The sequence below is a fragment of the Manacus vitellinus genome, unplaced genomic scaffold (genome assembly GCF_001715985.3).
Source record: "Manacus vitellinus isolate BGI_N305 unplaced genomic scaffold, ASM171598v3 scaffold_2_pilon, whole genome shotgun sequence".
In the NCBI taxonomy this organism is placed as follows: Eukaryota; Metazoa; Chordata; class Aves; order Passeriformes; family Pipridae; genus Manacus; species Manacus vitellinus.
In genome coordinates, this window is record NW_021940208.1 from 30,115,554 (window position 1) to 30,129,095 (window position 13,542).

The window sequence follows — 13,542 nt, forward strand, 5'->3', positions numbered from 1 at the left end:
GAAAAAATCCACAGATAAAAATGCAAACTGAGTTTATCACATGGAGAGTTTCTGTTAAAACATTATGATTATGTACATAGATACATGTACATATAGTTTTTCATATTTGGCTTTTATATATCTGTGTTTCTTTTTTTACAGGTTTTTTTCCCCCGGCCTGCAGGCCGAGGTGATTTCAAAGAATTGCGTGCTGATTTCCTGCATAGTAAGTTGCAATTTGAGTCACTTGTTGCATACTGTGAAAAGGCACTCGGCTCTCAGCATCAGTAGCACGGATTAATACAGATTGCAAAGAATATCCTATCCATTTCTGAAGTCATAAGACAAAAGGATCTCGACTTGGAGAGGGAAATGTCTTGGAGAGCAATGAGAGCTGCTTTCTAGCATTTTGGGTTAGCAACCTGAGCAACCTGGTCTAGTGGAAGGTGTCCCTGCACATGGCAGGAGAGTTGGAACGAGATCATCTTTAAGTTCCCTTCCAATGCAGACCATGCTAGTATTCTATGATTTGTCTTGTCAGTGCATTCGGTGTATGGGACACTCACAGAGACCAGATTTTTAAGATTGCCAGCCTAGAGTACTGTGCGCTCAGAAATCAAACAACCACCGCCTGACAACTGATTAATGCAAGGCTGATAGATCTGCTAATAAAAGTTAAGTGAGCTGTGAGAAGAACAAGGACCTTTTCTTGGAATTTGAGTAGACAGTGATGGGTCTGTGTGATGTGACTTTGAAGGAGACAAATCAGATGAGACCTTTAAAGGTTTGGAAAGGAAACACATATTAAAAATATATGGGGTTTGAAAGATCATTGTAAAGGGATTACAAATTTTTTAGCCATTTGCACATTTGTCCTCTCCATATTCTTCCTTCCCATAGGGAGTACTCAATTCACATTAAAATACAACCTTTTTGCCTTCCAAATAATTTGTCAGAAATTAACAATATTCTTAGCAAAACATTTGAGCATATTTCCAACGTGGTTTTCTGTACAGCTTTTGATTTTTTCATAAACCCTGCTGGAGCCCAACATCCTCCTCTGATAAGAGGCCATTGCTCGGCAGCGTGCTGCTGTGGTTTCATCTGTGAGACCTGCAGTGGCAGGAAAAAGACTTTCTGTGGCTGCTGTGACACAGCAGATCAGTGCTGGAGCAAACTCCATTTCTTCACAGCTGGTCACTACATGACAAAAGAGCTTGCTATGGCTTCACACTTCAGCCATGTCTTTCCTGTTCTCTGTACTCACCGACTTTGCTGAAAGCCTCCTGTAGCTCTGCCATCTCCTCCTCTGAGAAGTGTGCTGTTGAAGCCATTTTTTATTTCTCTGAGTGGCAGGTCTGCAAGAAGAAAACACTTCTTTTTAATTGGTGCTTTTTGGGTTTGCAGTTGTGATGAAAAAGAGAGGTTTTCACTTGGATTTTCCAAGTCCCAGAGCAGCTCCCCATAGCCGAAAATCCAGCTCCTCTCTGTATCCTGAAATCAAGTGAAAGGGTAAAATCCTGTGTACTTGAAATACAAATCCATGTCCCTCTTGTTGTTTTGCCAGGCCCTGCTCAAAACCCCAACAGCTTTATTTATACTAATTTAATTGGAATTAAATCCCACCTTTGCAAACTTTTGCTTCTCAAGGAGAAAGCAGACCAAATTGTGCTGGCTCTTGCTATTCCCCCTTGGAAACACAATTCACAATGCATTTCTTCAGTAGTACAGGCAGAGAAGCAGCAGCCCTGGGTGCTTCCCAGGGCTCTGGGTTGGAGTGAGAGCCCCAGGGGATATTTGCACTGCTTACCTTTGGGTACCTAATGATGAGGCTGGGTCACCCTTACAAGGTGGAGGGTTGGAGAGAAGCTCCTTCACAAAGTGTTCAGAGCACCAGGTCTGGCTTCCCAGAAGTCAGCTACCTCTTTTAAGGACTTTCCTTCCCAAGCTATCCCAGTGCCTGAGGTTGGGTAGCTTTAGGAATGTGTGGCTGGAAAAAGTTTTCCTGCCTTTTCTCTCATCAAAGATATAAAGCAGGAGAAAGGACTGGACTTTCACTTTCTAGGTGCCTTTCTTAATAATCAGAACGGGAAAGTTTACTTCCTTGTATCACATCATTAAATACACTGCCAGAAGATGCACATTATACCCCTTTTCTTTTTTCATGCATCTACTGTCCCTTGCATCTATTCATGAGGAAACTATTCAGGAGACAGACTATCTATTATTCTATATTTGTGAGAATGACTCTAGTGTCCTATGTCTCTTTAACTATTAATTAACCAAGCAACTATTTAAATAGAATAGAATAGAAACCTGAGTTGATCTTGGGAAGTGGTTGCTGTAGCTACAGTGTTCAAATGAGAGGGGAAAAAAATCAGAAATACCTCATTCCCAGACTAAAGTTAATATTGCAAAATTAGAAAAAAAAAATACAGGTTTGCTATAGCCCTCAAACTGCCACACAGAGTTAGGTACAGCCTATCTGGGCTTCAGATTCAATGCTCTCCTGAACTCATGGATTGATTCCTTGTATCTGTGAAAACCACTATGGACATCATAGCTTTGAAATAGCCCAAAGGCAATCTCCTGTGATTAGCTTCTTGTCTGCTGTCTCTCTCTAGCATTATGCACCCTTTTTCTGCCTAGTCACTGTGGTTTTAGGATGAGGACAACAGTGAAAAAATCCATTTGTTCGCTCTAACCTTCACAACTAAAGAAATGCAGAAGAATCCACAATACTATCGCTCTTGTGGCATGAAAACCCATGTGAGGTTTTCAGCACAATGGAGCTGATGATTGCTATTGAAATATAATATTAAAAGTGGTTCTAACCACCATACTTTCAAGAATTACCTTCAGAAATCCCTCTGATACTCTAGCAATGTGGGTTATGTATACTAGGGTAAAACTAGATCCATAGTCTTCCCCCATCATCCTAGCATCTTTCCTGCCTCTGATGCCTCACTATCAATCTTTTTTGTTGCCTGCTGTGTGTTTTTGCAAATTGTGGATTAACTAAAATGCACCTGGACACATGAAAATCTTACACTATCAGCAAGAAAATCCATATTCTGCTGCAAGATCATCTCTTCTAGTCCAGTCACTTGATCAAGCAATATAATTTGCCACACAACTTTTGATAACATTAAGACTGTTCTAGGCTTAATGGGTAAGAAACACCACAGGTTGTTGCCTATAATATTGCTTTTGCAAAGTGACCTTGAGGAAAAATTATCACCGACATAAAACAGACTCTTCTTGATTGTATAAGAAGTTGTGGCCTCTGATAAGTGATCTGTTAAATACAGAGAATCCTATTAATAGTAAATCTGTTCACATGTGTGGGCATTTATACTACTAATAATAATAGGATGAAGGGCTTTGCTGTAATGACCCCTTTTGACATGATTTTTAGATCAGTATTATCCACTCCATTGTAAAGGTAACTACGCTTGGCTGAGCAACCAGACGCACCTCTGCACCGAGAACGAGAACTGGTCCTTGATCACCTGAGGAGTATTTGTACTCAGGCAACAGAAGGATTGTCACAGCCTGCTCCAACACACAACTGAGTTTCTTCTACATTTTCACCCCCCTATTATCTCTTGATTTCAGCCTGTCAGCTCCAGCATCTAACATCACTGGGTATTGCTGACTAATATCCCACTCTGCTTTTGCAGCCATGAGGTTTGGACAGGCACCCTGCTGCCATCTGCACAGCTATTTTGGCAGGTCAAATGCATCATAACCCATCATCTCTCTGAGGGTTAGACACTGGTGCTTACCACAGTATGTAAAATCCATACCAACAGAAAAAATCCATACCACATAATGCCATGTAAAATCCATACCAACAAAAAAATCCCTTTATAGCCACCACCTCTATATAGTTTCAGGGTTATCTCTAATGTCATTTTCAGCAAGGGAATGCAATAAAGGCAGGGAAAAAGTTTAATGTCTTCACTGCAGATCTTCTAGGCTCATCTGCAGCCAGAAGACCTCTGCCAACCCCCTTGGCAAGCATGTGAAAGCCCTTCAATTTACACTCAATTAATCAAAACCAGAATTTTTAGATTAAAGGTTTCAGAGTTATTCCCAGTTAAAAATCACTGTCATTTTTTAAATTGTTCAAGTAGTAAAAACAAAACATGAGGAAATCAAGAGATTAAAAGTCCAAAGCTTTAAAGGAGAAAATGGCAAAAAGGAGAAAAATCTGCTTTCAAAACCCCTACTTTTCAGTAAATAAAATGCTTATTTTGCTTAGATCATTAAATGATGATACTTAGACACACAGAAATGTAAAATGCTTCTGGATAATGCTGTGAGAGGTCAGGCTCAATATTTTCCTTCTGATTTTATCAGCCAAAAGAGAACCATTTGCTCCTAGGGGTCAATCACTTACAGCACTTCACCATCCTTAGTGCAAACTGAAAATGGTTTGGGCATCCCATCAAGAGGGCATCCAACAATCCTGGGTGAGTAGTCCAATAACTCACAACCCACAAGGCATTGCAAGCACATGGTGCACTGCTCTGCTCCAAACCATTTGCCAAATCAGTATGACAAGACAGATGCAGAGAAAAAAATGCAGAAGATAAGAGCAAAGGAGAATATGTGGAAATGATGAGCAATATGAACAAGTTGAAAAAGCTACTTTGAAGAGAATAGTTGTTGAGGAGCTGCCTGAGGGAGGCGCAAAGGGAAAATCAGCTGGTGAGACCCAAGAGATGGCTTTGAGCACAGTGATGTATGGCAAGAAGCAAAGAAAAAAGCTGGGAAGGGGAGAGGCATGGCAACACAGAGGGAGCTTAATAAGGACTGAATGCAAACAGCCTAGCTATCAGCACACATGAGATATTGAAGATCAGCAGCAGCTGATCTTGAGGAAGGATCTTGAATTTGGTGTGATGGAAGATCAGTGAAAGAACTGAAGTTCCTTGGAGAGAATGAAGTTAAAATCAGCACATGCTTGGATGCTGAGACAGGATGCTGAGGAGAGGAAGACAGCTCCCCAGGTTAGAGCAAGAAAGACAGTGGAACTGCCAACAAGAAAGAAATGGAAGGTAATAAACATTCAGAAGAAAAATAAAACACTCCCTGAGGCACTCTGAGACTCAGATGGCTTCAGGACATCCAGATTGCACACTGCCTGGAAGAGACACTTCCTTCTTGTTTGCCAAACAGCATAAACCCACTATTGCAAAAGTGAAAAATAAAATTGTGCACAGGCACTCTTTCCTCCTCAGAAGACTACTGAGTTACAAATTAACATTAAAAAAAGGGAAAATGATCTCACCTAAGCTGCTGAGAATTGTAACAAACTGACATCAAAAGAGCCTCTAACGAAGCACTCCCCTGCCATCATTTCCAAACTGATGTTTGGAAATGTCTCGTAAAGTCTCCTTTTGTTTGACCTTATCCTCAGAAGAACCTATGATCACACTGATGTTTTAAGAGATCTAATAACAAACTATTTTCAGACTGGAATATAAAGGAAGAGCTAAAATAATCCTAATACCTGAATGTTATTGCTAAATTGAAACACAGTGATATTGATTTTCTTACATTTTTTTTCAATTTTGAAGCCATAGTCTCAGAAGCAGCCTGGTTATGCATTGCTTGGCAAAGTGTGCACCCACCATGCAATATAAATAATAAATAAATGGCAAAGCCATTATAACCTCAAGGTTTTCCAAGAGTTGTATGAAATAGTTACCTTGTTTCGTATTTTCCTCCACTTCTCTGGTATTTAAGCCTTATTGCAAGCAAGGCAATGAAAACCTTGAAGATGTGAAATGGCACTTTACGGCTAGACATAAAGTTGTACCTTTTCCCAAAGCAAAAAAGCAAATTTCATGGGACAACATTATATTTCACGAACACATTTAGTCAGGAACAACTTAACTGAAAATTTGGTGCCAAGGAAGTTGAATTAACTACTAATATTTATGCACTTTATACCATCAGGGCTTTGTTTTGTTAATGTACCCTAACTTTGTTAATTATATGATGACCTCTCTAGCTGTTGGGAGAGTGACACAACACATGTTCCCTGTCATATATAAATTTCCCTATTTCTCCTACTATCTTCTCTTCAAACTTGCTTATTTTTTTCTGAAAGTGATGAAATAAGCAGCACTCACTGTTGCAAAACACGGCTGTTAGAGTTGGGTAAGACCGCCCCCCTCCTCACACAAAACTCTGCCTTTTATTTTATCAGAGCTCACAGCTCTAGTTCCTTTTCTCTTTCTTGTCTCATCCACAAATCCAGTTTCCAATGTCCAGCTTTCTGTAAGGGTTGGGGAATACTTTCCTAGCTCTTGTCTGCATTAGACTTTTCCTCCTAGCTGATATCAAAGGGGAACCCCCACCAATCCTCCTCCAATGCACATTCTGTTCTGGATCATTCCACCAGCAGGCAGGATTAAGAGAAGGGGCCTCAGAATTGTGCAGAAACTCTTGTGATGTGAAGCATCCCATAGACCAGAAAAATATAAGGGAAAAGGGAGTATCTTGAGCTTGAGCTTATTCAATCTTCCTCCCATATTTATTGCACCATTGTGTACCTGCCCATTCCTGTTCACTCATCAGAATATCCCTGATAAGATATTCCTCCCCAGAAAGATTTCCCTCTACCTTTCCCTCACAAGGTACTACACGTAAGTCCATATATTCATAGGCATTCTTTCTGTTCAAAAAACATGTCTCAGCTGGTTTTCTACAGTGTGGAAGGGCTGAGGAAGAGACGAGAAAAGATTTTTGAGTTAGGCTCTGATATTTTCTTTCTGGAGAAAAGTTTCTGCCATTTTCATTGGCACAAAGGGCTGAGAAAAAGAGAAATTACTCAGTGGATCTCATGTTGAAACAAGAATCAATGCTACAACCACAGCAGTGTGGCCTAGAAGTTCCTCAATTTGAAGTTTCATCTTGTGCTCATCAGCAAAATCCTTCAACAAAAATGTAGCAAGCAAAGCCATCTTGTAGGCAGTCAGCCAAACATATTCTTTTGTATAATCCAGAATAGTTTATGTCCCAATTAAACTTCACAGTCTCAAAATATTTGCTATTATCATGCTTGTCTCTCATATATTTCTTATCTGTTGGTTTTCTTACAATTCTGATCAAAATAACGTGCTTACATCCCTGGTCTAGCAGGGTGATCCACAGTGCAGCCACAGCACAATAGGATAGTAGGCTTAAAGCTAAATTTCCCAAGCCTTACAGCCAGTTTGAGGCTGCAGGTGATTATTTGCAGCAATAGCTCTGGGATATCCAAGCATCTTAGACAAACGAACAGTGTCCTTTATTCTTGTTTGTCACAGCTTCCAGGCAGGTTGAATGGACATTTTTTTGTGATAGCTTTTTTTTCTGCTAACGATGTAAGATAAAAACTAGAATCCATATGTCTCTTTCTTGCTAATGAGTTAGTCTCCAGCTAATCAGCTACTCACCATGGCTGACAGTATCAGCAAATACCATCTGACTGTGAACCACATGTCAATTAGACACATTTGTTACACAACAACTTTGAAAATCATTTAAGCGCAAACTGCAACATCTTCAAACATGTGTTGTTGCTCATTAAAAAAAGTTAATTTTTCAAGTTGTGCACTTAGAAGTATGACATTTTCCCTTCTTAAATAGCTATAGATGAATAAGAGTATTTTTTAAATTTCCTCAAAGATGCTGAGCTAAATTTTAAATCCTAAAGTGGACAGAAACATACTTGACTCAATTATCAATGTATCACAGGACTTCCAATTTGGGTGGGATCTTGCTGTTTAAATCAGCATACAAAACAGAGAGGAGTCTTTCTGAACTTATGGCAAATACTTCCTCCCTGGTACATTATAAAGACTAACAGTTTAGCCCACAATAAATTACAATCTTTGCCTCAAAGGCTTTTTAAAAGATTGGTGTCTGCAACAGCAAATCTCACCATGTATGCAGGCACTGGAATTATTAAACTGTTGCACTTCACCTATTTTATTTTGTATACAATTTGAAAAAAAAAAAAAAAACACAGAGAAAAGACATTTATCACTGTTCAGAAAGTCACATGGTGATGTCCATGAGTTATTTTCTTAATGTTCCATTTTATAAAGTACCTTATTTGTCAATGTGATGCCTGAGTCCTAAATCAAACCCAGTCAACAGAGCTTAGGAAGGGAAAATCCACAGAGTTTGGAGAGAGATGGAGGCCTCTTTCCAGTACCACTCAGTGGTAGGGAAGGCTAATCCTTCAAGGAAATTAAAACATTGAGAAGGCAGAGCTGTGAAACGATAAGTACTCTCCTTATATGTCTTTTATCTGTCATATACATCCTACTAGGGAGACAGTATATATATACATATTATTTTTTAATAGAGTCTGTAGAATTTTTCTCAAAAAAATAAGATCCAGTATACTACATTTTTTGTTGGGTCACTTATCTTTCCTATCCCTTTACCAACACAAACTAGCTAGCTTTAAAGTGAAAACATTTTTCCACAGATAAAGGAACATGCTGTCCAGTGATTTTTATTAATTTAATTTTTATTTTCCAAAGCTGGTTTTCAAACCAAGCTAAATTGACAAACATCTTCAGTCATTCAGCAGATGTCCCATTTGGTATGGAAAGTACTGCCCCACCCAGTTCCATCTGCAGGGGCTGCTTTGGCTATGGGTGTGAGGAGCTACCCCACCTCTGCCCCATCACAACTGGGGTGGCAGATGGGCACAAAACCCTGGACAGATAGATAAAATCTTCTCTTCCTATTCCTGAATACTGCAGTCTTATGGCAGGAGATCAGGTCACAAAGTACTGACTCAGTCACAGATGTCCTGTGGAAGCCTGATGCAAGAAAAGGAGAAGAGGACCTGTGTTTCCAGCTTGTTTGCAGGAAAACAGTTCCTCTGTGCATGGAAAATATTTAAAAACATGTTCCAGCTGTAAAAAGGAGATTTTTAGATACAAACATATATTTGCATTTGACTTATTCCCACATGGATTTATGAATCTGCTTCTGTCGCTCCCATGCCGGGAGTTGTAGTCTGTCCTCAGCTCTGCAGGACACCTCAGTGATTTCAGCAATGACCAGACCCTTCCACCCACAGAACCAGACCTGAAAATGAAGAGCATGTCTGAACATAGCCCCCCTCACCAGCTGTCCTGCTGCTTGGGCCCCCATCCTACAATGGTGCCATGTTGGGAGCTGTAATGTCTCTAAGTGTGCAACAGGGAACCGAAGCAGGCCCTGGAGCACTGGGAGGCACAGTCCTCCTGAGCCCCCTTTCCACTGAAGAATGATTTGGCTTTATGGCATGGTCACTGAGCCCTGCCACTGGGCATCCCTCTCATGCCTCTCACACGCCACTCTCCTCCCCATGGGTGCTGCCTCCATGTCCAGGACACCCTGCTTGTTTCACTCAGGGGAAGGGATTTACTTCTTGTCCTACATCTTTCCTTTGATAACTGCAAAAATGCACAGAGCGACCAAAGCAGAGTTCCGTGTTTCATCTTGCAACACCTAAATACTGTTTCAGATTTTTCCCTAAATATTTTTCATTTTCATAAATATTTTATGTTATGTATCAGCATTTCTCTGAAGTCTGCTGTTTTGCATGAAAGGGCTAAGAGTATAAAAATCAGCTACATTTCTCAATGCACTGTACTCGCCTGAACTCCCCTGTTTCCTTACTTGCCCTTTACTCAAGCTCTGTCTAAAATTCTTTCATACTTTATAAAAAACATATGGTGATGACTTCATGGTAGGTTTTCTGTCAAGATAACTCTCCTCCATGCTACAGAGCTGCATTTTGAACTGCTCTTGATTGAAATTGGAAGGGAACGGGATTAAAAAAATTGGTAGCAAAATACAAGACAGTGGAGTATGTGGCAGGTTCTGTGAGCAAGGGGAGAGAAGTAACACCACTAGATTTGTTTAGTAAAAGGAGCTTCATATAGACTCTCAAACATTTTATAATCATAATAGTATTCAGTCCAAACTGTTACTCAGTTTCAGTTGAAGAAGCAGATTCAAACCCAGTAATATAATGCATCCCTTTTTTGACCTGTAGAGTAAGCACTGTCTTCAACTTCTGAGCTAAGTAAATCTGGACCTCATGGTCAGGACTGAAGCAGAAACCCCTGCTCTTGTTACCAGCAAGCAGCCAGGTACTTCCCACTCCCTTCTGATTCTAGCAACCCTTCTCAATGGAGTTTCCCACCATAGAGGGGGTTTCCACATCTCCTATCTACTCAGGAGAGCTTCCCCAGCTGCATCTCTGACCTTCTGCAGAACCTCTGTCCCCATCTCAGGAGGCCAAACTGCTGCTGTCACGCAGTAGAAAGGTGATACATGCTGGAGTTCCTCTACAGGAGAGGCTTCAGAGTGCGATTTGCTTTTATCAAGATGATCAAACAGCAACCTGCTGAGCACCCAGCTGCATTTTCTAGAGATCATCTTCACTTGATATCTGTAGCAGAAAGATATCAGTCAGCCAACCTCGCCTTTGACTTTGGCTGTGATAGCAAAGACCTGAGGTCCCACTGGGTCGGTTGTATAGTGTTCAAACCAAATCCATGTGCTGATGAAACCGCCATATGACAAGAACAGCAAGGCTACTGCTGTTACAGAGCAAAAAGTTAAGCCTATAGACCGTTCCTCACCACACTACCACCTAAAATATCTGTAGGCATTTCCAAATCATAATTCATCTGCAGCTTGAGCAGAAATCCCAAAGGTGACAAGGGACAAGCCTGACCAGCTTTAACAGTCAAGATCTTAAAAGGCAAATATAATGTTAGGACTTCTCCATATCGCCATTTTTAAGCAGAAGTCCCTGCTACAATCAGGCTCCATAATGAATTAGTTTTATTTATTCTCTGGAAAATAAAATTACTTTTACAAAAGCCTGATATAAATATCCTATCAGCCAGCAGATTACATTGTAAACATTATGAGCCAAAATGCATTATCTGTATGAATCTGTGTTTTTGATCACTGGAATAAGAATTACTTTCTTATAGGGATCCTCTCTGCAATCTAAATAATAGTTTCTCACTTTATCATGCCCTGCCAAGCCAATGCCAAGTCAAAGACTACTATTCTACTCAGCCAAAAACCACTTTGCCTAATTAAATCCATCAAACAGTTTCCTGAAGGTCAGGAGAAATGCAAGGCACAAGACTACTGGATAATGCTTCACACTAATACAGAACATGCACTGTTTTTCGTGGTGACCACAATTTCCTGTGCAGTTAAAATGCTTGTAAGCTCAGTGAAGGCAACTTGCCAAAAAAACAGCAGATGCTGCGATCTTACCTCCTGGGCTAAGCAGTGGGTCCAAACTGCCAGAGCAACAAACACCTCAACAGCTGCAAATCCAACAGAAAGGGAAGAACTTCTTACAAAACCAAACTTCTTGTACAGTTGAGGAACTGCAAAGTAGTATGTTGAAATAGGTCACTGCGTGATCAGGAAATTCTTGCTTTTCTGCAGATCAGCCAGTCAAATATGAGCCCAAGACTATGAGCCCGAGACTGAGTCTAGAGTGGGAAGTGACTGGTGACAAAACATCATAGTGTCATAGATTTTGTCTTTATAAGGAAATTTAGCAGTCTCTAACCTCATTACTCCTACAATAGGTCCACTGGCGTGTACCACTTCCTCTCAGTTCTGTTCTCACTCACTAAGACATGCATCTGTGCACATGCACACAAAATGCTGATAGAAGCAGCCGTGGTTGAAATGTGTAACAGCAAGGTCTGCCGTCCCACCTCATGCTCAAGGCAGAGCTGGCTGCAAAGCCAGGCTGGGGTCCCTGGGACAGTGTCGTCAGGGATGGAAACTCTTCAGCATCTCTGGGCAACCCCTGCCAAAGTTTGACTGTCCTCACTGTGAAAACTTTTTTTCCATGCATGTAGTTGGAATTCCCTTTGATGCAACTTGTGGCCTTTCATTCTCAGTGTGCAATGCTGACAAAAGGCTGGCTCCATCTTCTCTATAACCTCTGATTAGGTAGGTGTAGACACCAGGAAGATCCCTCAGCCCTCTGCTCTCCAGGCTGAACAAGTTGAGCCCTTTCTGCCTCTTCTCTGATTTGTTGTGCTCCAGCCCAGGACCATCCTGCTGTCTCTCTACAGTTTGCCCAAGCCTTTATTGAACAAGGGAGCCTTAAAAAGACACGGCGCGCCTCACATGACCTCATGACTGACAGAGACTTCAAGGACAGATTTCCCAGCTACACTGAGGGTCAAGTGTAAAAGTGCTTTATGGGTGCAAATACAAACTGTCTTTTAACCCTGATGATGCAGCATTGCAGAAGCCTTAAGAGATCTGAAAACACAATATCAAGAGAGGAAAGTTGTTCATCAATCCCATAGGGATTTTAAGAAATGCCCTGCCTTAATAGCAAAATTCTTGTCACTTTTCACAGGCTTAAGAATCATCCTTCAGCTTTTTTAACAACTTCTGTTCTGACTTTTACCTCTGAAAAGAGGCAGCTGAAAAAATTACCAAGCTGAATGGCTTTAATGACAAAACTGTCATGCACAATTCCTTGGACCAGCTGGAACCATCAGCTATATGCTAACATAGAAAGAGCTTCAGGAAAACCTTCTCACAAAAAAAATCTCCATAGTTAAGATGCACCCTTGAAGCACACATGCATTTGCTATATTCAGAAATACACTGAAACCTGTTCCAGGCATTTTTGATTACTTACTTCTATTAGAAAAATACCTCTGCTATGGTATTTAATTATTTGATAGCCTGTGCCACAGCTCCTCTTCTTTGTTTTCTAGGATATTTTACACCAGCCTGATGGTTTGCCCCAACATTTTTCTTACAGACCTTATCCAAATCCTTAATTATTTCTGTTGGTCTCCATGACATCCTATTAAATGCTGCAATACCTTTTCTGAGATAGAAAAGAGAGGACCAAAGGGATGTATGCCTTAAATCTTACATCTTGCTTGCACAGGAAAACTAGGGGTGGGTGTTTCCTTAACAGAGATGTTTGCTTAACACCCTTAACATCCTCTCCTGAGTTATTACAGCTTATGCAGAAGGTAGGTGAGGAACTCAGATTTTCCACCGTACTGTATGGTATTTTATATTCATATCAACTAGACTGAGCTCAGTACTGTGTCATCAGCACTGATTCATACCAGTACATACCAATAGGCACCAGCTGTGGTAAAGAAGTGCTCAAACAAGCTTAGAAATACAAGGACAGCAGGGATATGATGGATTTATAAGGCCAACATAAAAAAAAGATTTTGATATATTAGTCATGTGAACCATGAATCCCTTTCTCTGCCTCATTTCGAGACCTACTGGAATGTCACTGTGTACACCTAATAATGCTGTGTCACCAAATATTATTAACTTAAGTAGTGTTCAGTCCCAGCTGAAGTCCTGTCATGACAATATGCTATTTAAACCCTGCCCTGTTCATCCTTGAAGTTTGACACAAGTAATGATTTTATTGGGCAGCGTTGAAATACATTTAAGTGGTATGGTGCAATAGTTAACATCTACCTGCACCTGGTTAACTTGTACCTGTGTGATGGT

General features: G+C 40.6%; 1 protein-coding gene across 1 annotated transcript in view; it reads right to left on the bottom strand.

Annotated features, from left to right (window-relative positions):
* The window catches only part of LCP1 (lymphocyte cytosolic protein 1), a 30,802-nt gene extending 19,338 nt beyond the window's left edge, over positions 1–11,464 (bottom strand). The window contains exons 1-2 of the mRNA XM_018071447.2: positions 11,290–11,464; positions 1,247–1,337 (exon numbers count right to left, since the gene is read on the bottom strand). Of these exons, the coding sequence (XP_017926936.1) occupies positions 1,247–1,313 (67 nt within the window). The 5' untranslated portion in view covers positions 1,314–1,337; positions 11,290–11,464. The remainder of the gene's footprint in view (positions 1–1,246; positions 1,338–11,289) is intronic.
* Between the last annotated feature and the right edge of the window lie 2,078 nt (positions 11,465–13,542).